A 25279-nucleotide genomic window follows, 5' to 3' on the forward strand; every position below is an offset into this window, starting at 1 on the left:
GATTAGGATCATTTAAATAATCGTCAAATTTATAAAAAGTTTTAGTTTGTTTTATAATAGCTATTAAGTTACAAGAACCATTCAACTTAGTAATAATATGAACATGTTTTATTAGCAAAGCAAATGCACTTAGTGTATTTTCTTATCGTTTTGTGTCGTTACTTTATACTAAATCATACTTTTAAACAAATCAATCCATAAAACAACATGAAAACTAATTGGGCAGTAACTAGGTTTGAACCAATTAAAAGGTTTTAATTTGTCCTCAATTTTTATGTACGAAACATGAAAGCAGTCGTGTTGGCTGTACTCTTTATACAACTAAGTGGAAATGTGAAAAATTCTATCGGCTATATTGTAGGGGCTGGATGTAAGTACATGTTATCGAGAAGACAGAGTGGAAGACAATAGGCTTACCTATGACCAATCACCTGCATCATGAGCACACCCCACATACACACCGTCACACCCTCACGTACATATCAGCACAGCTCAGCCGAATTAGGTATTACGTATTCCATCTTTGGCTGTATGTTTAGCATAATTGTTTTTTGTTGTATATAATTAATGATAGCTGTAGGAATACGAAATGAATAAATGACAGAAATTTTTAACCTAAAAATTAGTGTTTGTGATCGTTACTTAACAAAATTTCTTAAAACTTTTTATCTATTTTTTCCTCTAATGATATTATTCATTTGTTTCTTGCAAACGTTACTATGAAAAGATAGGTATAATAGATTTTTAATTCTGATAATTATTTATTGAAGTACACCACATCCACATTTATCTGTTATTATTGCACGCCATTATGTGTGGCAGAATATGCGAACTTTCCTTTGTTCCACCATAACATTTTTGTAACATATTCTTGCAATAAATTATTATTATTATTAATAATACTACTGGCAATGTGAGTGACAACTACTTAGATTTCCGAGACTTGGAGGGAGGGAAAAAGGAAGATATGTTAGGATTTTAATTGATTTTTAAAATATTAAGTGTCGAAAATTAATACAAATTATTAATTCAATAAACAATAAATTCATTAATTACTTTGCATAAAATATAAAATACTGATGTGTATTTCATAAATTCTCTTTATGAAATATTAATTTTAAAAATAGAATTTCTATAAGGTAATTCGTCCTACTCACTCTCTCTCTCTCTCTCTCTCTCAATCGGTCTCAATAGCTCTCTTCTCTTTCTTCGACAAAAGCGCTGCACATCTTCGTGACGATTATTATTACTGCGTTTCATTCGTAAAAAATTTACCCTCATGCGCCTAAAGAACACTTTCACTTCAAAAACATTTCAGTTAATGTCCGCTTCGCTCAATTACTCTACACGGATACAAAATACCAAGTCCTTCGAGAAGAGATGATTAAAACGAACACAAACAACCTGGTGTACCACTGTCGGGCTGACAAAAGTGACTGCGATGCCGCCCTCGCAAAAATGCGATACAAAGCCAGCAAACACTTCTATGCTCTGTCCAAGGCTGTGGTAGACTACGTGAAGAATAAACGTCAAGCAAGACCTACAGGATATGTTGGTAAGGATTTTAATAGGTACTTCCCATTAGTTCGCATATACAAGACACAGTAGTATATAGAAGTCGACTTCTGGCGTCTTTAGGAGTCTCTTGAAGCAGTTCAAGAAACAGACTGTACACCTTTAATACTTTCATCTCAAAAGCATGTCGTATTATACGACATACAGAGCCTGGAAATAACAAAGTAGTCTTGAATGAAAGGAAGGAAGATTGATTAAATTAATTAGATAATAACAATTATAAACAAGACAACGTTAGGTGTGTTGCCGGGAAAGTAAGCCTTATTAAAGAAAACACACAGAATTTAACAGAAACAAAAGACAGAGTTTTTTAAAAGATGTTCAATATCATCCTTGTAAAGACTGACGGTTAGAACAACTTTACGTAAAATATATTACCGTTATAGGAATGTAAACAGTAGTGAGTAACAAACAAAAAAACTTTTTTAATATACACACTCTAGAAAATCTTTAAATTAAATTTTAATTAAGAACGCAAAAATGTGAATGATATATATTACATATTAAAGTTGAAATTAGTATAATTGGCCCTATGAGGGTTTAAACGAAGAAGCTTTTAAAGGAAAGAGTCGAGTCTCAAAGGGGATATATTTAAATTAAATCTTCATTAAATCTTCTCAAAAAAATTGTTTGTTTTAAGGTACAGCAACATTCTGTCAAGACAATGTGTGTGTGCCAGACACGGATCCACCAATAGTGTATGGTGGGTGTTACACCCTTATCTCTTGCGGTGGTAACCAGACTTGGCATCTCGATCCAGTTGTCTATAAGCGAAAGAGGGGGCGAATGTATTAATAAAAATTATGAAAAATATGTTTTTCGTTTCTTCATACATTTAAAAAAAATTGCGTTTTTGGCTTTTCTTTTGTCATTTATATATAAATTTAAAAAAAATTAACAGAAAAAAAGTAACATGCAGTATGTATATAATAGGAATAGGAAATAAAGCAGAAATATTGCAGATCCCGTATCTATCCCATTCTTATAGCTGGAGAGCTAGTGAACCCTGGGAGTAACGGTCTCCCTGTAAGGTAAGAAATTTGTATACTTACGATTTATGACATGCTAAGAGCAATAGCCATGACCTGGCAGGCGTCAGCCCTGCACGTCATCAGCCCCTTTATTTTTTGGACTGTTAAGTAAATTGAGTTTCAAAACTTGTTTCTGTAAATTTGAAAATTTAATAGGATAAAGTTTATTTATTGTATATCTTAAAAAAAAATTGACAGGCGATTACAATAAGCAGAAGTATATGACAGATCAATTAGAAAACGTACAGTTGAGGAGGTAAAATAAACTTTATCCTGTATACTCAAACTAAAAAAAAAAACTAAAAAACTAAAAAATCAAACTAAAGTTTGATTTTTTAAATATTAAATATTATTATCAATTGTACAGTGATATTGTGTATTGTTGTACTTAATATTAACATTTCAGTAAATAGTGTGCAAGATGGAATTGGAACACGTGGTTTGTGTGATTTGTAACGAAGACACTGACGAAAAAACTGTACGATTTACAGAGACTACGTTGAATAAAAGTAAATCAAAGTAGTAAGCTATGATTCATCGAATTTACCACCCTGCAAACGTGAACTACATCAACAATTATTGAGAACTGCCTACATTACAAATATATGGCGAAATTGTAATTTAAAAGAACCAACAATTCTTACACCTGAAAATAACGGTTGGAACTTAATTGATAGTCGTTACGAATTTAATTGGTTTGAGGGGAATACGGTTCTATCTTCTATATACGACATACTTTTACAAGGACCTGCTGATACTGCCACAGCACAATCGACTGAAACTGACGAATGCATTTCAGGTAACATACAACTATTTTATTCCGTAACATTTAATACGCAGTCCTATGTAATTGAGCTTGATATTTAATTCTTAACAACCTTATTGATTCATTAAAATATTTTTTTTTACTATTTCCAGATGAGGAAAACATTGTTAAAGAATCAGATGATGATGAAAACAGTGATAGCGAAATTTCGGATGATGCTGAAGAAAATGAATGATAAAAATAATGTAGATTGCATAAAACCCAATAAAATACATTGCATTTACTGTATGCGTTCATGTAACATTTCTTATTTGCACGCCCTTAGCAGCTGTGCCCTCGCCTGTCAAGGTCTTATGCTGTTCAAAACCGCCTGGCATTGTACATATTTACTCTGAGACGTTTACTTGAAAACATATAAAAAATTTAAGTATACAGGATAAAGTTTATTTTACCTCATCAACTTTACGTTTTCTAATTGATCTGTCATATACTTCTGCTTATTGTAATCGCCTGTCAATTTTTTTTTAAGATGTACAATAAATAGACTTTATCCTATTAAATTTTCAAATTTACAGAAACAAGTTTTGAAACTCAATTTACTTAACAGTCCAAAAAATAAAGGGGCTGATGACGTGCAGGGCTGACGCCTGCCAGGTCATGGCTATTGCTTTTAGCATGTCATAAATCGTGAGTATACAAATTTCTAACCATACAGGGAGACCGTTACTCCCAGGGTTCACTACCTCTTGGACTATTAAATAACTATTATAATCACATTTATATGACACATATGCAGAGCCGTGTTGGCCTAGTGGCTTCAGCGTGCAACTCTCATCCTTGAGGTCGTAGGTTCGATCCTCGACTGTGCACCAATGGATTATCTTTCTATGTGCGCATTTAATATTTGCTGGAACGTTAAAGTTGCGAGGAAACCGGCTTGCCTTAGACCCAAAAAGTCAACATGTGTCAGGAACAGTAGGCTGATCAGCTACTTTTACAGCCTATTAGATTAACAAATGAACATGAAACAGATACAGAAATATGAGGCCTAACAATAGGGTTGCAGGGCTGGCAAAATGCCACGGGTCTCCACCCAAGAGGGCCCCTGCCCAGGAGAGGGCTAGCGTGGGGATTACAGACCATTTCCTCTCGCCTAACAGAGGAGGCCTATGGCTATTAGTGGGACATATACAACGTGTAATTGAGTACGCTGAAAATCTCGAAGATTATTAAAATTAAACTGAGTAGAGACGTAGTATTTTTACTGATAGGGCCCCATCAAAAGAATTGCCACGAAAGAAGATTTGCCACGGGCCCCAGGTGGTATAGTTACGCTACTGTCTGAGGCCGAAACCAAAAAAGGTTGTATCGCCACTGATTTATTTTATATGACATTATAATAATAATAATAATAAGCCTTTTTATTTCCTGTTTTACAATAGTTGGTAGTTGTTATATTAAAGTAACCAAAAATATTGATTTTGTTAGTAGGTTAGCTTAAATTATGTTAGTAATATATATTTATAGTATTTATTTAACAGGAACCCCGGTTTGGGTAAAGGCCTCCTCCAAAGATGCCCATTTTTGTCGCTCCTGTGCTATGGAGTGTCAGTTTTTGCCAGCTGATCTTTTCAGGTCATCTTCCCAGCGGTCTAAGGGTCTCCCCTTCCGCCTCTTGCCTGGTGGTCCTTTTCATTGGGTAACTCGTTTGGTCCACTTTCTGTTAGACATTCTTGCTACATGGCCAGCCCAATGCCATTTCAGTTTACGGGCAAAAGTTAAAGCGTTTGTAACTTTAGTGACGGCTCTTATCTTTGTGTGTCTTATTTTGTCCATTCTCTTTATGTTCAACATGCTTCGCTCTAAACCTCTTTGACATACATTGATTTTATTTACAGCTTGTGTAGAGAATTTCCAGGTCTGGATTCCATAAGTTAAGCTGGGTAGTAGACATGAGTTCATAACTTTAGCTTTGAGAGTTATTGGTAAGTTACTCTTAAATATTTATTTTAGGCTCCAATATTTATTCCAGGTTTGTTGGACCCTTCTCTCTATTTCTATAATGTTACTGTTTTCCTCGAAACTTATTCTTTTTCCCAGGTAGGTATAATTTTCTACATATTCTAAAGGGTTACCATTGATAGTTATAGGTCTTTTTCGTGTATTACTCATTATCTTTGTCTTCGTTAGATTCATCTCCAATCCAACTTCCGAACTCACCTGTTGTAGAGATTCTATCATGAATTGCATCTCGTTGACTGTCTCTGACAGAAGGATCAGGTCGTCAGCGAACCTCAGGTGACTTAGGTAGGTGCCTTTTATACAGAGTCCTGTTTTACTCCAATCTAATTTGTTCATGATGTTTTCGAGTATTGCTATGAAAATAGTGGGTGAGAACGGGTCCCCTTGTCTTACCCCTCTTTCTATATGGAAGGCGGGGCCTAAAGTTTCTAGCTTTATTCTTCCTTTGTTGTTATTGTATATGCTTTTATATGACATTATAGATAAATAAAGCAGTCAGGTTTAAAAGCCAATTTAAGTACCATAATAACGATTCCGAAACAAAAAAGATTTTATCCCACAAACGCTCTTAAGATTTAATTGTTTCTGGGAATCGTCTTACGTATGCACGATTCAGAATTACAATCACAGATTTCGTGACACGAAAAAAAACTTAACCACCTGTTGAAACAATGCACTTTGTTACGAGATTGTAGATAATTGTTAAATCGTCTATAAGTGTAGCTGAGCATTAATCGGCACTCGGTTACTCGAGAAAATGTGGCTAAGATTCGTGACGTTGTTCGTTGTGTCCATAAACGCTGAAATCAGGAGCAGTTTAATTATTAACAAGTACGTATCTATGTTTGTGATTCTCCGCATTTACATATTTTTAAGGTATAGGCTGTGAAGTTTTTGCCGCCTTTGCCTTACTTATTGTCATTTCCTATGAGTCAAAATTATATACAAACCATCCAGTTCGTAGCCTCCAATCAGTAGTTCGAATGATATGTATGGGTTGATAGGGGGAAGAGGGAAATACATTTTCTGCAATTTCACTCTTTTCTTTTGGACGCAGAGGTCGATTATTATTGAGTGGGAGGCGGCGAACTAGCCGTTTTACTGTAGAATATTGATGTTTGCTACACCGAATGTACAATGACAAGTTGAGGGGAAAGTCATCGGCAAAATTTAATTAAAATAAATAATTCAATGCAACAAAACTCAAATTGGAGACAGTGCCAACCGCTTAAAATATTCTTAAGCTGAAGTTTTAATAGCCTAAAAGGTTTCCCTCATCATGGTTATACACTTCGCCATCGCAATCTATCCAGTGCTTCCCGCATTGAATTTTGAATCCAACCATTATTATAAATAACCATAAAACATTATAATTAATATTAATTTGATAACGTAATAATATAATTTAATAATGAGAGGATGTAATGATAAAATAATATAAGAATTGACTACATTGATATGACTCATAATATATGTAACTTCTATGCATTTTAAGCACGCCATTAGGTATGTGTAGCAGAATATGTGAACTTTTAATGTACCACCATAACATTTTTGTACCATATTCTTTAAAATTAATTATTATTATTATTAAAATTTTAAAGGCTTGGAAAAGTGAAACCAGTGGGAGGTATGATAAGTAAAAGCTTTGTACCACTTACGGAGTTGCCACCGCCAAAAATTCATCATCGATCAGGACGACGTCACTTGGCAGATGAATGTACTGAAGCACCGAAGTGGAAAGAGGTGCACGAAGGAGGGAAAGTTGATATATTCGGTGATTACTATGATGATAAAGTCGCTAAAACTATGGCAACTGTAATCATACCGGATCACATTGACTGTAAGTAATTTACTTTCAGTATAATAAAGGACTCAAATATAAGAGTCTCTCCTATAACTTCGATTTTGTTCCCTTTTGAGTAGAGACTCTTGGGCCGTAGTGTTCAATTGCACAGGCGCTAATTAAATATTTAAGTTGGCGCCTGGTAGATAAAACCGGTGACCCTAGAGCTGGTGCTTTCCCCGCTCAACGAATAAGTATCGCAATACAGCGAGGAAATGCAGCCAGCGTTAAGGGTACACTGCCACAGGGACCAAACTTTATAAACTTGTTATAAATTTCGTTTTATTAATTTTAAATTATTTTTATTATTTTTAGACTGTCGGCATCATACGTACCATACTTTTTAAGAAATCCGTTGTTTTGTTTAGAAATTGGGATTGCTTTTACGTGCTTTATCACAAAGATGCCTTTAATATAACAAGAAATGAATAAAATAAATTATAGCTGACTATACGCAATAGCTTTCAAATAAGAATTCCTTTATATATATGAAATTATATTTAGATATAACCCAACCCAAAAATAAAATATTTTGCTCGCCAACTCACCATAGAACAGTATATGAGACGACTAAAACGTCACTATATTCTAGATAGACCGGCAGTAGCTCTAGGCAGTAGATGAGTAGATGCTTCCATTGGGTAGCCACTCCATATGACAGCACCACAGAACAGATTTCCTATTTCCTCATAGTCTTAGAGCTGATTGCAAATACGCGCAGGAGAAAAAAAATATTAACTAATTTCAAAGAAAATAAATAAAAAGTGCGTGGAAACAAAGTACACATGTCAGAAGTGGAACTTCTTTGTAAATTAATTATTGAGGAATTAAGCTACCCAAATCCCATAATTTAATTTTGCCAGTCTTTCTGTATTAATGGATACTACGGCTAATTACAAACCAGAACTAAAATTAGTTGTTGTTATGAATATAGAAATACCACCATAAATATGGTAACAATTACCAAATAATATAACAAATTCATTATTATCATAATTGCTATAAAGTTATGTCCACATTTTCTAAAATGAATTTAGTTACTTAATTAAATAATAATGATATTGATAATTGATATGTATTAAAAACACCATCGGTGTTCAAGTCTCTATCGCTCTCTCCCTTTTCTTCGACAAAAACGCTGCACATCTTCGTGACATATCCGTAAAAATTTTACCCTCATGCGCCTAAAGAATTTTCAGTTCAAAAACGTATAATTTTTACAGATAAACACTTCCAAGTAACCACACAAATGCCGTACTTCACCGTTGGTCCAATAGACGCTATCGGCTATCACCCAAGTACATTGAAGAGTGATCATCCCAGCGAATGTGAAAAGATCTACCAGGATCACATAGCTGATCAATACTCGGACGAGACCACAGACTATTCTGAAGAGTCCTTGGAAATGGCCAGGATGCCACTGTTTGCTCGAGAATTTCATGAATCAATAGAGGATCGTTTCGCAGAAATGTACGATGATTTCCGGTAGTTAATTTCGTGATATTTTTATAAAATCCACTTTTTAATAAATTTATATGCATTTTTATATTTCTTCTATTATTTCATCCTTAAAAAAACAATCTACTTAATTGTTTTAAGGCAGAGTGATACAAGATCTTTTATTGAAGCATAAAAACGGAATAAAATAAATTTAACACAATATTCGACATTTTGTACGTTCTTAAAAGTTATTATACGATTCCTGGGACATCAAGGTACTTTAAATAATAGAATACTCTTTATTAACCATTCGCGTACAACAATAGAATATAAGCAAAATAATTAAATGTTAATTGCTATGAAACGAATGACTTCAAAGTAACAGTTGAAGAGAGTGCCTACGTCTCGCTTTACTCTCGCGGCGTAACTCCGACGATTTAGGAAATGGTCAGGCTTATAAAACTAAGAAAGCCTGAGTGAGCAAAATGTACAGCCTTGGCTCGTCGTCGTCGTGTTTTATTGACTAAAATATTTAATCTAATATTTCGATTATTCGTAAACGATTTTTAATTAAGTTCATTTCGACATATATTATCTCGGTGGCTCTTTGTGATGTTTTACGTAAACCTAATAAGATAAATGAAACAGTGTTGGCCTAGTGGCTTCAGCGCGCGACTCTCATCCCTGATGTCGTAGGTTCGATCCTCGGCTGTGCACCAATGGACTTTCTTTTTACGTGCTCATTTAAGGCTGGCTCGAACGGTAAAGGAAACCATCGTGAGGAAACCGGCTTGCCTTAAGCAACCAAAAAGTCGACATGTGTCAGGAACAGGAGGCTAATCACCTACTTGCCTATTAGATTGACAAATGATCATGAAACAAATACAGAAATCTGAGGCCCAGACTTAAAAATGTAATGGTGCCTCTGATTTAGTTATATTTTAATAAGATAAATGGTTTTTAAAATTTTAATCTGTATTAGAAATTCGGCAACTGGCACCACTGTTCTAAGCCTTGCTTCTGTGTTGTATGTTCATTGGCAGTAGTTTGGACTCAACAAAAGCTACTACTACTAGCAAGCAAGCTACTTATAAAATTAATTCCGATATTAAAATATATCGGATGTATTATGATAGTAACAAATGATTTTTTTTTAAATTATATTTTTTATTTGTTGTTAAACATGTTATACTGGACCGGCTTGTAAATTAAATTTGTTAGGTATCTTTACATCTTTGTCTTTATCATCGAATACTTCCTCTGTTTCATCATCATCAAAGTCATCCATGTCTAAAGGATTCCTGAAAATTTAAAATTTACTTGAAAAGCTATATCTAATAAGTTAATCGACAAATGGTGTAACATATATCCAATAGCAAGTCCCTATGTGAATATAGAATTACAGTAGGTATTTTTAATATTTTTTTAACCGCTTATAGTAAAGCTTTTTGTCTGGTGCCACTTTATTATTAAAGGTTGGCTGTTAACAACTAGAATTGCAAGTCTAAAAAGCTCCACGGTGGATGTGATACCGGTCCACTGTAGGTTCCAACCACGACTTCTTCCTTCTGCTAGCCAGTCTTTTGTTTGAATTTTCCCATCATTATAAGCTGCAACAAGTCGTATCGATGATGACGCAAAACGTGTCCGACGGTGTACATAAACTTTCGTGTCGTTCCATTCGAACTCTCTGGATCCAGCGGATGCGAAGCATGCGACGGTAACACCACTGAAAAGCTTCGAGTGTTCTTGTGTTTTCTTTTATAGTTCAAGCGTCACAGCTGTATAGCTACTGGGGCAGTTGTAACAGAGTTAGAGTCGAGCCCTCAGTGTCATACTCATGTAACTACAACATAAACTCTTTTCAGTTTACGAAAAGAAGCCGGGCCATTTTCCGAGATTTAATTTATTGATCGGAATCCCATGTTTCATTTACCCCACTTGCGTGTATTGCAGCACGCAATCAAGTGTTCTACCTGCTAGTGAAGCTTAAAGCTCTTAAAATAACATTATAAATGACAACATCTCGTGCAACTACTATTATATTATATTTGCAAATACAGGGCTCTAGGCTCCGAATATGATTTTGTCCCAATCGGTGTCGAGACCTTAGCGCGTTGGGGCTTTTTAAGGAAATATCGAAAAGGTTAGTCGACATCACAGGAGACCGAAGAGGTGGCAGCTTCCTCGGACAAAGAACGCTGCCAGTATCTTCGGAACCTTGCCTAAACTTCTTTTAATAATATATTGTAGTTATTATATTTTCAGGTAAGTTATTGTTTTTATTGTTCTTCTTTTTTGTACTATATAAAGATATTAACAATTACATATCGATTATGTGAAACCACAGAATCAATATTGATAAACCTGGACAAAAACCAAACTTAATAAAATACTCACTTATGCCAATCGATTTTATGCCGCTTTCTGAAACAAAAGTAACATTCGTTACGTATTTAACGTATATAATATACATATATGTATTAAACATATGTGCTCTGATAAAAACCTGTTTGTAGCAATGTAGTCTTGGTCCATATATTCTTCCGAAATTTCAACGGAGAGCGGCTGTCCCCTATGATCCTGAAGGATTCCGAAGTATCGAGGTGCTCTGGTTACTGTGAAGAGCAGGCCTGAAATATATAATGTTCTGATAAATCTCTTTATACTTAAAGTTTTAATCTCCTTATAAAAGATTATAGTAATTTAAATAATAATAATTTATTTATTCAAGCAAATAATACGTCCATATAGCTATTATTGTGTTTGTTACTATATTGTCCTAAATATTAGCTTTAAAGTATACTCAATCATAAAATTAAAAAGGACACATGCAGTCCATTGCCATGACCCAAGAGCAAACCAGCATTCCCGCTATTACCGCCAGCATTCTGTTATATCACCATACAAATGAACAACATCTTGGAATGTAATCAAATTGAATTTTTCCTTAAATAATACAAATGTAAGCAGTAATTATTAAATGTAGCAAGTATTATTCAATAAAATAGCGGGTTATTATTTAGTGTATTATAAATAACATTAATATAATAGAGAGTAATGCATGTTTCGTTCGATAATTTACATATTTTACGGCATAGATTTTCTTTTGGGTTTAGCCACAAAAACCCTAGCATTTTATTTAGATTAATTTCAATATCGTCTTCGTTATCATGATTACGTTGTTATTAACAAAGGTTAACCGTTGAACTGTTAAATAATACGGCCATAGATATTACTTGTCGTTCTCCTAGAAAATATTATAGTCACTTACTATCATCTACACCAAGAATAGTTTTAATGGCAGCCATTAAAACCACAATTTTTAATAAACACATATCGAACATGTTTCACGGATATTTTTGCCTAATTCCTCAACAGTACATAACTTATGAGCAATAAGCCTTTGTGGGCGAAAGTTAGGTAATGTTTGTAAAACTGCTATTGTTAGAAAATATTGTTTATTACAAACAATAAAACGTGACCATTCGATTAATTTCCAGTTGATAGAATTTACGCGCCATTTCCTGTAAAAATTAACCTTAATTCTAGCTAAACTTCTTACGTTATTCACTCGTACAAATATTGGCATATTATATAAAGTAATAAAATGATGCGATCTAATCTGTGAAATTTGTGTTCATGGGTTTACGCCTCTCTCTATATTCTCAATACTCTATATATAGTTAAATGTACTTATAAGATATTTCACCCAGATTCTCATCAATCATCACGATTGCTCCAAGCGTCGAGATATGTAAATCTAATACATCTGTATCCGTAAAGGGATTTATTCAAAAGAAGCATTCTTTGAGGATTCAAATAATTTAGTACTAAGTATTAATTGGTAGATAGAGAGTAACCTAAGCCATTAAAATGCTTAAGAAAATTTAGGTACTATGAAATAATAGATACGAAATAATATCCAACAACAAACTTCTATATACAAATCCTCATTGCTATATTACTCTTTACACTTTGACAAGTAGTAATTTATTGTGACAGGAATCAAACTTTCGGGTTATAATTGCCGTGGAAGCGGTATTATATTATTAAAGTTTATCCTTTTAAAATATTGCGCCTACCATATTCCTTTGGCAAACATGTCAATTAACATCTTTTATATAAAATAAGACCGAATCAAGAATAGGAATGGTATCCTACAAGCCAAAAGCATAAAATTAACCAAGTAATTGTAGATCATAATTTTTTAATTAACTAATCATAATCATGAAACAATTACTACATTAGTATGATCATCAATTCGTCAAATTACCAAAGAATTTGAGATAAATATATATATTATAAAATGTACCATCTTCCCTGCCTTGTATAAATAAAAAAAACATCAAAATGAAAACTAGATAAATGTCAGTCAGTCTATGCTCTATGTTATATGCCTAGTTATTATTGTAAGATATTATTTACTTAAAGTACACACTAATTTACACGAATACTTAAATATATTAATTTTAGTTTCTATCAAATGTTATCTTTTATTCGCGAGAGTTTCGCGCTTCCTTGCTAAAGTCCATTGCTAAAAGCGCTCGAAACATCAAGTGGCAAATTATAATGTAATAAATTGAGGATTTATTATCACTTTTATTTAAAGGTCAAATAAAATCAGTATTTCTTTATTCTTTTTATTTATCTATCGTCTATAAAAAAGATTTCCCTCGCCGCCCCAGAGCCGCCGCCCGCCATAACCAATTAGCTCTTGTCTCACTGCATTATATTTCTTGAAAAACAGCTTCTTCAAAATACGTTTCCGACGTTTATCTTCTTTTAAACATGACTCCAGTTTGTCCATACATACGTCTTCTCTGAAATGAGATGTAAGATATTTTAAACTATTTTTCGCCCAACAGAATGAACCAAATTAAACTGCTTTAAAAAAAATCCCAAACATTTTACAACCACCGCGTGGCAAAGCAATCAATTATTATTTAATAGATTTTTTTTTATTATAAATATTAATAGATTTTGCTAGTGTAGTGCAAAAATACTGTCTATGTGCGGTACTGACAGATGCTTTAAACAAAATTTGGCGCAAAATAAAAATAAACATTTCTAAATTTATTTTACTAAATGTTTTCATCTCTGCTTTGATCTATGGTTAAGATTGAGAGTCGGAGCTTAGGGTGACATTCAGAAAAGACAGCGCGATATCAAAATCCAATACATTTTTAACGACCCGTACATCAAGCATATATAAGTCTTGTTTTAAAATCTTACACTACTTACTCCGAAGGTATTAACTATAGAATTATAGATTTAGTATATATTTAGATGAAAAAGATACTAAATCAGTGCTGAGCACAACATTATCTTAGTTCATAACCGCTGAGCCAATTTTAAATAATATTCGTTTCTTAAATATTTATCTTCGTTCGACATAATTTAAATTGTTCTACAAAATAATTTACTTGTAATTCTGGTCTAGCAACAGTTTAATCGGCTCAGTTTTGGTGTATTTATCGGGAAGGCGGGATCCCGGTGGCATCTTTGAGAGCTCCTTCATCACACCCATAATAGTGTTCTCTAATTGGGCCAGTTTTGGCACCATTAAGCGTTTAATGACCTGGAAAGGACAAAAAATAGATTTAACTATTTCGTTGTTTATATCGACTTTGTAAGGTTTTAAAAACAATATCAAATTATTTATTCTTCTTGTAAATCGTTTTTTTTTTTGTTGAAAAATGTATTAGTTTCTTTTTTGGTTGGCTTTAAAAATTTAAATAAAAATTCATAATACAAAAACCGGCTAAAGCATAGTTATCTATGGCATAGAAAATGGTCTCCAAACTACGGCCCGAGGGCCACATCTGGCCCACGGACAGATTTTGTCCGGCCCGCGGAGAGCTAGCATACTTGAAAACTCCTTTTAGAGAACATATTTTTTATAGCAAATTAAATTTAGTTTACTGAAGTATTCTAATTTTATGTTGAATAATTATTAATATGACATCAACATTGATATGGTCATGGGCTAACTACTCATAACATTATTGTAGGCTTATTGTTATTGTTTTTGTGATAAAAACATAACTTATAACAAGATAATGACATATGAAATACTAATAAGATTTATGTAATTGAGATTTTTTTTCTTTTTCGGACTTTTTTTTTCATCAGTGGACTATTTCACTTTTTACCACCGGCAACAATGATAATATGGTTTTGGCCCTCGGAACTTACTGGAGTAATCAGTATGGCCCTAAGGCTGGAATGTTTGGAGACCCCTGATCTATGAAAAATGTCGTCCCACTAGTCACTATAACTTTTTTTTTACCATGCCTGTAAATTTGTAAACTAACGTCAAGTTTTAACGTGTTATTTATCATTCTTAAAAGACAAAGGGTTTTTTTTATAAATTAATGATAATTTACAAGTTCTTTTACTCCATAACTAATCAAAAAAAGTGGCAGAAGATTCCTGATTTTAACAACAACCAAGTCTAGTTTAACGGTATCCATAGATAATTAATTGCAATATTATATAAATATAATGCTCTATTAATAAATTAAACTATATTATTGCAACGATAAATCTTACCTTGCCACATTTATTACCCGTCTTACACGGTGTTCTGAATCGCCTCCCGAGATCCATATTTGGCAAATTTTGAATTTGCGTGATTACATTCGACAGAGTACCAACTGCCGAGTTTCGAACTAAAATGGTATTAAATTGGTAAGACCGTAAGTCTTCATGAATTAATAATTGCTGCTTTGTTTATATTAAAAAACTAGCGCTACAGCCATTGCTCTTGGCCTCAGAGTTATGTATCTGTTTCTTGATGAATTGTTTTCTTAGCAGGCAATTATATATTCATCTATCATCTATGCCTGACACACGCCGTAATTTTATTAGTTTTAAGGCATGCCGCTTTCCTCACGCTTTTCTACCTTCACCTCCCTCGGTGACAAGTCATAAAAAAGGGCATAAAAGGAAGACATGAGAGTCGTCATTAGGCCAAAAGACCAGTGTCTTTTTGTTGTCATATGTTCTCACTTTCAATCTTTGATGGATGGTGGCTTTAATTTAAAGCAATAAACAGCTTAGTTAATATTTTGAATTTTCAGGACAATTTGAGGGTGACAAATTGAGTTCTCGGACAGCCTCTCAGTTCATGACATAACAATAAATGACCTTTTGATAATAACTTTTTTAATTAGAATTTCAAACCTTGCTCCGTATAATATAATACGTCCAATGTCCATTTTTTTGTTACCGCCTAATCTAATCAATTATAATTAAATTAATCTATCTACGAGTTCTAACACAAATTAAATATAAGTTATAAAGCGTATGTATTCACTCTTGTAAAGTAAGACGTAAATACGAAAACCAAAATTCTTACCCATTTTCTGACGCCTCGTTTTCCCTGCTCTAGCGATATCTGGTTTATTAGACTCATCGGAATTTTTGCTACAAGCAATTAATGATAAATATAACAATGAAATTGCGAAAAACAGTGCCAAGTCTAATTTCATTTTACCAAATGAAAAATTAATGTACCCTAGAGGGTTTGATTCTATTGTTTGGAATGTTTACAAAACTGCTTAACGATAAACACCACTTGATTATTACGCAAAGTTTACAAATCTAGAAAAAATACCAACTCCATACTGTAACATTGTGTTATGTACGCATATTATTCACAATTTATCATATTAAAACTACATGCTGAACGCTTGCGCCAGGGATTAAAATTTTATAAATAAGTTTTTGTTTTTTATACAGAATGTGTAAATAAATTAAAATTTTGATACAGGCTCCCCTTGTCCACCATGATCCGCCCTTGGTGTCACTAAGTACATCATACATTTTAATTTATGACAATAAATATGAAACATGAAAAATAAGCACGTCTTTATCTTAAGGTTGAATTTCGAAAAGCTCAGAATTAACACCACCGCATAAAATCTAACCTAAACTATAAACGTGTGTGTACTTATGTACACGCGTTAGAACTTATACTTCTTTGGTGTAACAAAATAAATATCTTTTTAAAAATTTTATTCTACGTTTGTAGAACAAACAGAAAACAAAACAACAACAAATAGAAAAAAAACTAAAATGTTGACTATAGCTAGCTTCAGGACATCGGTTTTTTCTGACGATGTGCGCGCGCACGCTCATGACTAGGGATGTGAAAAAATAATCGATTATTAAAAAAATCTATTTAAATCGATTTTTTACGCGATTTTTATATTTGAAATAATCGATTATTTTTATAATTGAAAATCAATCATAATCGATTTTTTATCTGCCACCTCCCGACATTATGTCTGGTCTTTTAAAACCCGGACCTCGAACTATTAGGGATATTCGATTTACAACGATGTTTACAATGCCATACATTGAATCCGATTCTTTGAAGATGTATTGATATAGGTACTCGATACATTGATGTTTTTTTGTAAAAAATCGAAAGGATGATAAAACCAGTTCATTTTACAAAAACTCATGTTTGAATGGAACACTATAATCTAAAAGTAAAATAAATTTATTCAGCAGCACAGGACTACATACAATTAAAAAGACAACAAAAACACTGCAATGTGCTTCTGAAAAGGCATACACTCAGCATTTATCAAATTTCACCTAAAATCTATCAAAACGAGATTAAGTTAATTTCGATTATTCTTAAACGTTAACTTGTGTTTATAATTTCTATTGTTTATTTTTAATTTTAAAAAAAGTACACGCACCCTGCGTGTACTTATGTACGCGCTTAAGATATAAGACAAATTTTGACGATGTGAACAATGCACTTTCTGAAATAGTGTGCTGGTTTTCTGCAAATAATTTACAATTAAATGCCACAAAAACAAAATGCATAAGATTTACTTTACCTAATGTTAAAACTACAACTATAGAGCTTAAATTGAACAATGAAAAACTAAATTTAGTTGATTCTACTGTATTTCTGGGCATTACAATAGACCGAAAACTTCAATGGAGTCAGCATATCACTAAACTTTCTGACAAGCTTAGTTCTGCGGCATACGCTATTAGGAAAATTAGGCAACTCACAGACGAGGAAACTGCCAGAATAGTATATTTTAGTTACTTTCACAGCGTTATGTCGTATGGAATTCTTTTATGGGGCAAAGCAGCAGATATACAATCTATTTTTATCTTGCAAAAACGTGCTATTAGGTCAATTTATTGCTTGAAACCAGGCACTTCACTTAGAAATTTGTTCAAGAAAATCGATATTTTGACGGTACCTTCCCAATATATTTACAACTGTATCATTTTTGTGCGTAGTAATATTAGTTCTCTTTTAAAGAACAGCGACATTCACAATAGGAATACAAGAAATAAGGGAAAACTTTTCCAGCCGTCTTACAGGAAAATAAATACTTCATTTATGGGCCTAAGTATACGCTGCTATAACATGATTCCTAGTGAAGTATTGGAACTGCCTTTAAACAGATTCAAAACACATATCAAAAAAACCTTAATGTGTGAAGGTTACTACACAGTCAATGACTACCTGGAAGATAAAAATGCTTGGCAGGAGTTCTAATTATGTATGAATATGTGTGTAATGGTGAATGTGGTAAATCACAGAACAGATTTTTATTTTTTTTTACTTATGTAACTTTAATGACGTTGTGGTTTATGACATTTTCCTTTGAATAATTGTAATGTAAAGGGAGGGCAAAACTTGCTGAGTTTCTTGCCCGTTCTTCTCAGAACAAGGCCTCCTGGTAGTTTTGCGAACGGATGGCGTAGTCCTGCTCTTTCGTGAATTTTGTAAACGTTGTTGACATTCATAAGCATGCTCTAAGAAGCATCTAAATTGAATAAACGTATTTTGATTTGATTTGATTTGATTGATTTAAGAAGTTATACTTCTTTGGCATTATTAAAAATAGTTTTTGATTGCATGCAAATAATTAATTACAATTAAATAATCAAAGACTGAAAAAGGAGTCATTATTGAAAAATTAAATAAATAATTATTTATTATTATTCTCTTACATTAAGTGTAACATAAATTCTATTTAGTTAAAAGTATATATTATTATATATTTAGAACATCTCTACCAAACACTAAGATGTATGTTGTAGCTTTGGCAGTATTGCACAATATAAAATTAATAAATTTCTTTGAAAAAATAATTAAAACTCCTTTATTTGTTTAAAAGGTAAATGACAAATGTCATTATGGTCATTCAAAATTCTTGGCATACGAACTTCACGCATATTCTATTTCTTTTTACTTGTAGATTGGCTTATTCCTATCGCGCTCGCGCACGCTATAATCACACTCCCAATTTTGTGTCACAGGTGCGCGCGCATCGTAAAATTTCACTCTCATAAATTTTTCATAACGCGCCTAAAGAAGTATAACTTCAAAAACCATGAAAAATAAAATATTTAGGGTGTTTATTTAGAAATTAATTCAAAAATTAGGAAAAAATCGATTAATAAAAAAAATCGATTTTTTTATGCAGAATGTCACATCCCTCGGCTCATCGTGTTTCCCTAACGCGCAAAAAGAAGTATAACTTCAAAAATCTAAAACTAAAGACCTAAAATGACTGTCCAACTTATTTCCATTTTCCTGTTTCCGGACATCTTGGAAACATGTCAGTTGTACCAAACTGCAATCATAATAATATTACTAAGTTACTAACGCATTACGCATCTGTGACTTAGTCTGTCTTTAGTCCGTCGACTGCCTCAAGGCTTGTGTCAAAGAGCCTTAAAGTCTAAATTCTAAAATGTAAAATGTTGTGAGTTGTCAGTTGTGACTTGTGGTTGCCGGTTATATGGGCAAAATCTTATGATTTTTGTTTTAATAGTTTTATTTTTTTAACGTAAACTAAGTAATCTAATAATCTTTGTAATGGAGAAAAATGAAGAGAAAACCGTACTGAAAAGGAATGCTTTTAATATACTCAATAATAAGAATGAAAACATCACGTTTATTGATCTAAGTAATCAACATTTCACTAATCTTAACAATAAATTAACTTTACCGATACACTTATGTGAAATAAACCTTTCGCACAACAGTTTAACGCGAGTGCCCCAAAGCATTATGGATCTTACAAACATTCGAAAATTGGACTTATCTTACAATAATATTGAGGCATTTGACGACGTACCAAGTTTTTGTCATATTATAGAAGATTTAGACCTTTCCAACAACAATATACACAGTCCTCCTTACTGGGTCTGGGCAGCATCTCCTAAAAAATTAATAAAATTAAATATTAGCAATAATACAAACTTAAAAGCCTTAAAAGATGAATATTTATTGGAATTTTTACAACATAGAACTCTAGTCAAGGAAGTTATTATTCACAATTGTAGAATAAATAAAGATTACGAGCTTATAGCAACATTTTCAAATGCTAAGTCTATACAACTTGGCAATTCCTATACTTTATATAAAGCCAATGTTTTTTATGACATTCCTTTTAAAGGCCTTATAGAATGTATTAATTTAGAAAAGCTTAATGTACAGAATACATTTATAAATAGTGTTACAGCAAAAATAGGTGTATTTGAAAATCTAATAGAAATAGACTTGTCATGCAATAAGATAGATACTCTGCCTAAAGAATTTTGTACTTTAAAAAATTTAGAAGTTTGTTTGCTATCATTTAATCAGCTATTATATTTACCTGAAGAAATACTTGAGTTACAGAAATTAAAGGTGCTATCACTAAATAATAATGAATTATGTATGCTTCCAAATAATTGGAGTAACATGAAAAATCTTAAATCCCTAGATTTGTATGATAATTTTCTTTGTGATTTACCTGAAATCAATAACTATGATGAAATTGATCTTGCCCAAAATTATTTTGAAGAACCTGAGAATGATGTTTACATTGAAAAACAAAAGAAGATAAGATTAAAGTATTCAGAACAAAGATATTGTGGAAGGTAATTAAATATTTTAAATATGAAAAACTTTGTAACAAACTGAAAACTAAAAAAGATTTCTATAATTTCATTTTCAGAAAGAAGGAAGTAGTAAAAGATGAATGGGATCATACTCCTAACCTAACTGATGACGAATTACAATGTAATGAGAACGAAAACAATGGTTGGTACCAATACAAACTTATTTTCAACAAAATAAAATTCTCTATAACAGTGAGCACTGATAAATATTATTTTATTTAAACTTTACAATTCATTATAGTGTCAAAACCTTTACCATATCATATGGACCAATGGCACAACATATGGACCATATGTTGTGCCATTGGTCCTTGCCAATTCACATACACACATCTTTATATTAAAGAATGTGTTTTCTGTTTTTTTCCTTTATAACATTTTACATTTTTTATAGGCTAAATATACATAATGTACAATTCTAGTGCAATATTTCAAATTCCTACACCATCTAGTCTAATCTAAGCCACATATTAACTGGCAAATTAATAATTTCAGAATCCTCTCAAAACAGTAATTCATCAACTTCATCTGAAGACTGGGAAGCAGAAGATTGGTGGGTTCCACATTTGACAGCTAAAAGTAGAACTTCAACTCAATCTCCTTGGGTTATGTTTATTCAAAAAAAAATTGATGAAGGTCACTTCTGTCCCATTGATTTACACAAGGATACCATCAATAAGGTATCACAGCCTAAAGTTTTTAGAACTGTGTCTGGACAGTTTGATGATTATTCTGATGATGATAATTTATAAGAATTGTTATTTTAAAGAAAGCATATTGTGATACATTTTTATTTTTACATTATTTTTAACAACTTTAAAAAACATAAAAGTGGATTACAATTTGCCCATTTTCCCCCTATTTTTTTTTTAACTTAAGTTAGTATTTTGTTCTAGAAATTTTTTTTTTGTCAATTTAATCAGATAAAATGTTACAAAATATTTCTTTGACTATATCTTCATATATTATATTTCTGTTGTCTCGTGTTACCTGAAACAAGATATACTTAATTAAAATATTTTTGTATATATCATAATAAAACTATAAAATGAATTTACTTCTAATTAATAAAACCTTAAATTTTCTTCAAACATTTAATTAACTAAATAAAAAAGTGTTGTTACCACCCAAACTTTAGCTTCATTATGGTGTCTTATTGATTCTATAAGGGGATCACTCTTCCTTATTGGTATTGTAGCAATAACAATATTGTTTAAATTATTGGTAAAGATTTCTTTTACTCTGTTCTTAAAAGGGATACTGAAGAATTCCATTTTTCCTATCTCATCTATCACAAGACATAATTTACAATCTTCACCCTGTATGAAAAGTTTTCATATTAAATTATCATATTCTATGTATAATCTATACATTTTTGTTAATATCATTCAAAACAGGTTCCATCCAGCATTAAGGTAGTCAATGCGAAGGACTATATACTTAAAATGAAAACCTACTATATATTAGGTTATATTACACACCTTTTGCAAAGTTGGGAGTGCAACATTTTCAAACTCTTGAATTAGAACACCATATTTCCCAACTTTAAATTTTGCTGGTGTGCTAAGTAATCTCTGGTCTCTTGCTAGTCTACCCTTCACTCCATTCAGGGAAATCACATCAAATCCTTCCCTAATTCTATTTGTTCTAACTTCCTCAGTATAAAAACCTGATGTTTTGACACCTTTACCTTGTAAAGATTCACATATCCTTTTTATTATAGTAGTTTTTCCTACTCCTACACATAAGAAAACCACAAATATTAATGAATTTGAATGTATTATTCATATATATTAATATAGATTATAGATATATTTTGGTACGTCACCGGGATCACCAGTCAATATAAAATATTTTAGCTTCTTTGTATTATTCATTCCTCCAATAGAAGTCGTTAATCTTGAAGGAGTTACCTCATCCCACATAAAGTTTTCTAATAAAAAAATTTATAAAGACACCTAAATACATAAGAAACCGTTTTTTCAGGTAATTTTATTTAAGCCAATTTTATTAACTAATATGTAAACAACTTAATGCCCTAGCCCCTATTCCCTACTGAGTTCTTTGAAGTTTGAAAATTTATTTAATTTAACAATGACGCTGGTATCAGCTGCCATTGTCATTATATGTCAAGCACATAGAGCACGTAAATTAACAACGTAAGTCTTATCTTATTCTTAATATACATAAATCACGCGTAATGTTGTTTGTCCGCTATGGACTCCTAAACTACTTAACCGATTTCAATCCAATTTGCACACCGTGTGCAACTTACATAAACATAATATAATTTTACTGTATGTGGGTATGTCACTGAACTCTTAAACGGCTGGACCGATTTGAATGATTTTTTGATGTTATACAGAAGTGATTTAAATTGAATATTTAAATCAATACTAATTAATATTAGAAAATAATAATAAATATTTATTTATTTAATTTTTCAAATGTAAACTGAACTTTATTGACTATAATGACTCCTTTTCCAGTCTTTGATTTAATTGTAATTAATTATTTGCATGCAATTAAAAACTATTTTTAATAATGCCAAAGAAGTATAACTTCTTACACGCGTATATAAGTACACGAACACGGTGCGGGTATTAACCCTAACGGGTCAATCTGTGTATAATTATAGTGTGTTGCACAGAGTGTATTATGTGTTAAATCGGTAACCATAAACAAAAGTGAAACAACTTTACTTAGCTACATGATAAATAGGCATACCGAGGAGGTGGGAATACTTTTTCCTTTGGTCGATGAGGCTGTGGATAACCCACATTCCCAGACGTGATGACACCTTAGTTTGAGAGTAAAATGTTCATTCTACGTTGACAGTGAGCACACCATAGAGCAACTTATATATATACATAGTACGTCACACCACAGATTACTTATTAAGGTGTCTGCCCACTATCCCGTAGCATACCATGACCGTGCTAGGAACGTATCCAGCACGGAAAGCAATCCGGTACGCTCTATTTCGCCCACTGAAGCGGGCCGACAGCGTTCTGAACCCGTTTACAACCCGTATGTAACCCGTATTTAATCTGTATGATGCCCGTATGTGACACGGCAGAAATCTTTTCAATACGCACGTAAGGCATCGGTTCATTCTTGTACAAATATCAGTGTTAATATTTGACATTATTCAGGCACTTAGTTGATGACGGAGAAAAGTTTTTTCAGTACTTCCGAATGTGTACATTCAAATTTAACGCATTTAAAACGGGTTTGTAACGGTCATACTCCCCGCTCAGTCACCGGTCTGGCAACGTCGCGTGCCATGCACGTAGCGTGTCCGCACCGGAAAAATATTCCCTCCGACGAATAGTTGACGGCCCGTGCATGGCACGCTACGGTGTCGGCCGGTGACGGAACGGTCTAGTGGGCATAGTCTCATACTTCTCAATACAAAGAATAGTTTTTTGTCTGAAACGGTCCTAGTACGGTCATGGTATGCTACGGGATAGTGGGCAGACAGCTTTAATAGTATACTAAATACGTCACACGGGTGTATAAATATAATTATCTATATATATAAAAATGAAACCCGTTTTCCGTTGTCACGACATCACATGAAAACGGCTCGACCGATTTGTCTGATTTTTTTTTTTTGTTGTGTTTGTAATTGTCAAGAGAAGGTTCTTATAAAAGAAAAAAAGAAAAACTTTGCGCGGAAAATTAGAAAATTCAAGAATACTTAACCACCATACAATTCGAACTTTTTGGTGTAACCTTATGGCGTTTGACATATCACAACATTGACAGAATGCGTGCTGCAAATATCGTCAGAGGATGTAAGAAAAATGAATATCGTTCAAAATAAATGCTTCGATCGGAGTTATTATATTGATAATATAATGATATGCGAGCCAGAAAAACAAACAAAGAATGTTGTATAACATAAAGCATTAGAATAATAAACACTTTGTTTCTGAAATATTTTTTAATTCATTATACCAATTTGAAATCAATATTCATAGTTAAGACAGGACAACGTCTGTCGGGTCCGCTAGTATAATATATAATTTTATACATGAGTATATAATATTATGATAGATGTATAAAATTTAAAATCACAAAAAGCAAGAAGTGTTATCAGTAGGGATGATCGATGTTAGAAAAACATCGATATTGACATCGATGTCGTAATAGAAAGCCCAACATCGATGCTCGATATTTATCGAAAACCAAACATCGATGTTGGATAACATCGGTGATTTTTGCATTAATAATTGACAAATAAATAAAATAGAGTGAAGTGGTTCGATATTTATTAAGAAACAGAACAAATTATTACATATTCCGATATTTTTTATCAACTGTATGTGATACTGTACTGTACTGTGTGTGATAAAAAAGAACCTTTTAATATATTTATTTGTTGATAAAAAGTAGTGAGGAAGTGTGAGAGAGTTAGATTGAGCGAGACTACGAAAAACGAATGAAGGAACCTGGTTACCTGGGCGGAAAGAATGAATACGCGTTCAAAATTTTAATAAACCTCATTGGTGGATGCGTTCATAGAAGACATAATTTGTTTCGTAGGTTGCATTGGTCGTGCGGGAAGCCGTGAGATAACATCGATGTTAACTGAATCGAACATCGAAGTTACGATATTTTTGGTATAGCAACATCGATGATTATCAAGTATCC

The 25279-nt window shown here is 32.6% G+C and overlaps 6 protein-coding genes and 1 long non-coding RNA gene across 9 annotated transcripts; 4 read left to right on the top strand and 3 right to left on the bottom strand.

Annotated features, from left to right (window-relative positions):
* Positions 1–245: 245 nt before the first annotated feature.
* Positions 246–2380, top strand: LOC125058087. Its single transcript, XM_047662125.1, has 3 exons — positions 246–370; positions 1319–1555; positions 2216–2380. Exons 1-3 carry the CDS (start codon positions 286–288, stop codon positions 2368–2370), a joined length of 477 nt encoding a protein of 158 aa, XP_047518081.1. The 5' UTR covers positions 246–285; the 3' UTR covers positions 2371–2380.
* Positions 2381–2956: 576 nt separating this feature from the next.
* Positions 2957–3660, top strand: LOC125057857. Its single transcript, XR_007118270.1, has 2 exons — positions 2957–3405; positions 3525–3660. It is a non-coding gene; the product is annotated as an uncharacterized LOC125057857 (long non-coding RNA).
* A 2431-nt stretch (positions 3661–6091) lies between these two features.
* Positions 6092–8786, top strand: LOC125058004. The gene is made up of 3 exons (XM_047661995.1): positions 6092–6225; positions 6999–7237; positions 8464–8786. Exons 1-3 carry the CDS (start codon positions 6152–6154, stop codon positions 8727–8729), a joined length of 579 nt encoding a protein of 192 aa, XP_047517951.1. The 5' UTR covers positions 6092–6151; the 3' UTR covers positions 8730–8786.
* Positions 8787–9844: 1058 nt separating this feature from the next.
* LOC125057847 lies at positions 9845–12208 on the bottom strand. Its single transcript, XM_047661762.1, has 4 exons — positions 11955–12208; positions 11190–11313; positions 11081–11107; positions 9845–9981 (listed from the first exon to the last, which is right to left on the bottom strand). The coding sequence occupies exons 1-4, from the start codon at positions 12025–12027 to the stop codon at positions 9867–9869; spliced, it is 339 nt and encodes a 112-aa protein (XP_047517718.1). The 5' UTR covers positions 12028–12208; the 3' UTR covers positions 9845–9866.
* Positions 12209–13302: 1094 nt separating this feature from the next.
* Positions 13303–16695, bottom strand: LOC125057846. The gene is made up of 4 exons (XM_047661761.1): positions 16044–16695; positions 15236–15354; positions 14107–14261; positions 13303–13503 (listed from the first exon to the last, which is right to left on the bottom strand). The coding sequence occupies exons 1-4, from the start codon at positions 16174–16176 to the stop codon at positions 13332–13334; spliced, it is 579 nt and encodes a 192-aa protein (XP_047517717.1). The 5' UTR covers positions 16177–16695; the 3' UTR covers positions 13303–13331.
* Positions 16696–19395: 2700 nt separating this feature from the next.
* LOC125057844 (leucine-rich repeat and death domain-containing protein 1-like) lies at positions 19396–21474 on the top strand. Of its 3 annotated transcripts, none has more exons than XM_047661758.1 (4): positions 19397–19641; positions 19721–20599; positions 20677–20762; positions 21116–21474. In XM_047661758.1, exons 2-4 carry the CDS (start codon positions 19746–19748, stop codon positions 21370–21372), a joined length of 1197 nt encoding a protein of 398 aa, XP_047517714.1. In that variant the 5' UTR covers positions 19397–19641; positions 19721–19745; the 3' UTR covers positions 21373–21474. The 3 variants fall into 3 exon arrangements, with proteins under 3 accessions (XP_047517713.1, XP_047517714.1, XP_047517715.1); XM_047661759.1 differs by having other exon boundaries at positions 19401–19641; positions 20443–20599; XM_047661757.1 differs by having other exon boundaries at positions 19396–20599.
* On the bottom strand, positions 21396–22696 carry LOC125057845 (cancer-related nucleoside-triphosphatase homolog). The gene is made up of 4 exons (XM_047661760.1): positions 22449–22696; positions 22102–22358; positions 21745–21939; positions 21396–21610 (listed from the first exon to the last, which is right to left on the bottom strand). Exons 1-4 carry the CDS (start codon positions 22543–22545, stop codon positions 21536–21538), a joined length of 624 nt encoding a protein of 207 aa, XP_047517716.1. The 5' UTR covers positions 22546–22696; the 3' UTR covers positions 21396–21535.
* Between the last annotated feature and the right edge of the window lie 2583 nt (positions 22697–25279).

This window comes from Pieris napi, chromosome 17, assembly GCF_905475465.1.
Source record: "Pieris napi chromosome 17, ilPieNapi1.2, whole genome shotgun sequence".
Taxonomy (NCBI): Eukaryota; Metazoa; Arthropoda; class Insecta; order Lepidoptera; family Pieridae; genus Pieris; species Pieris napi.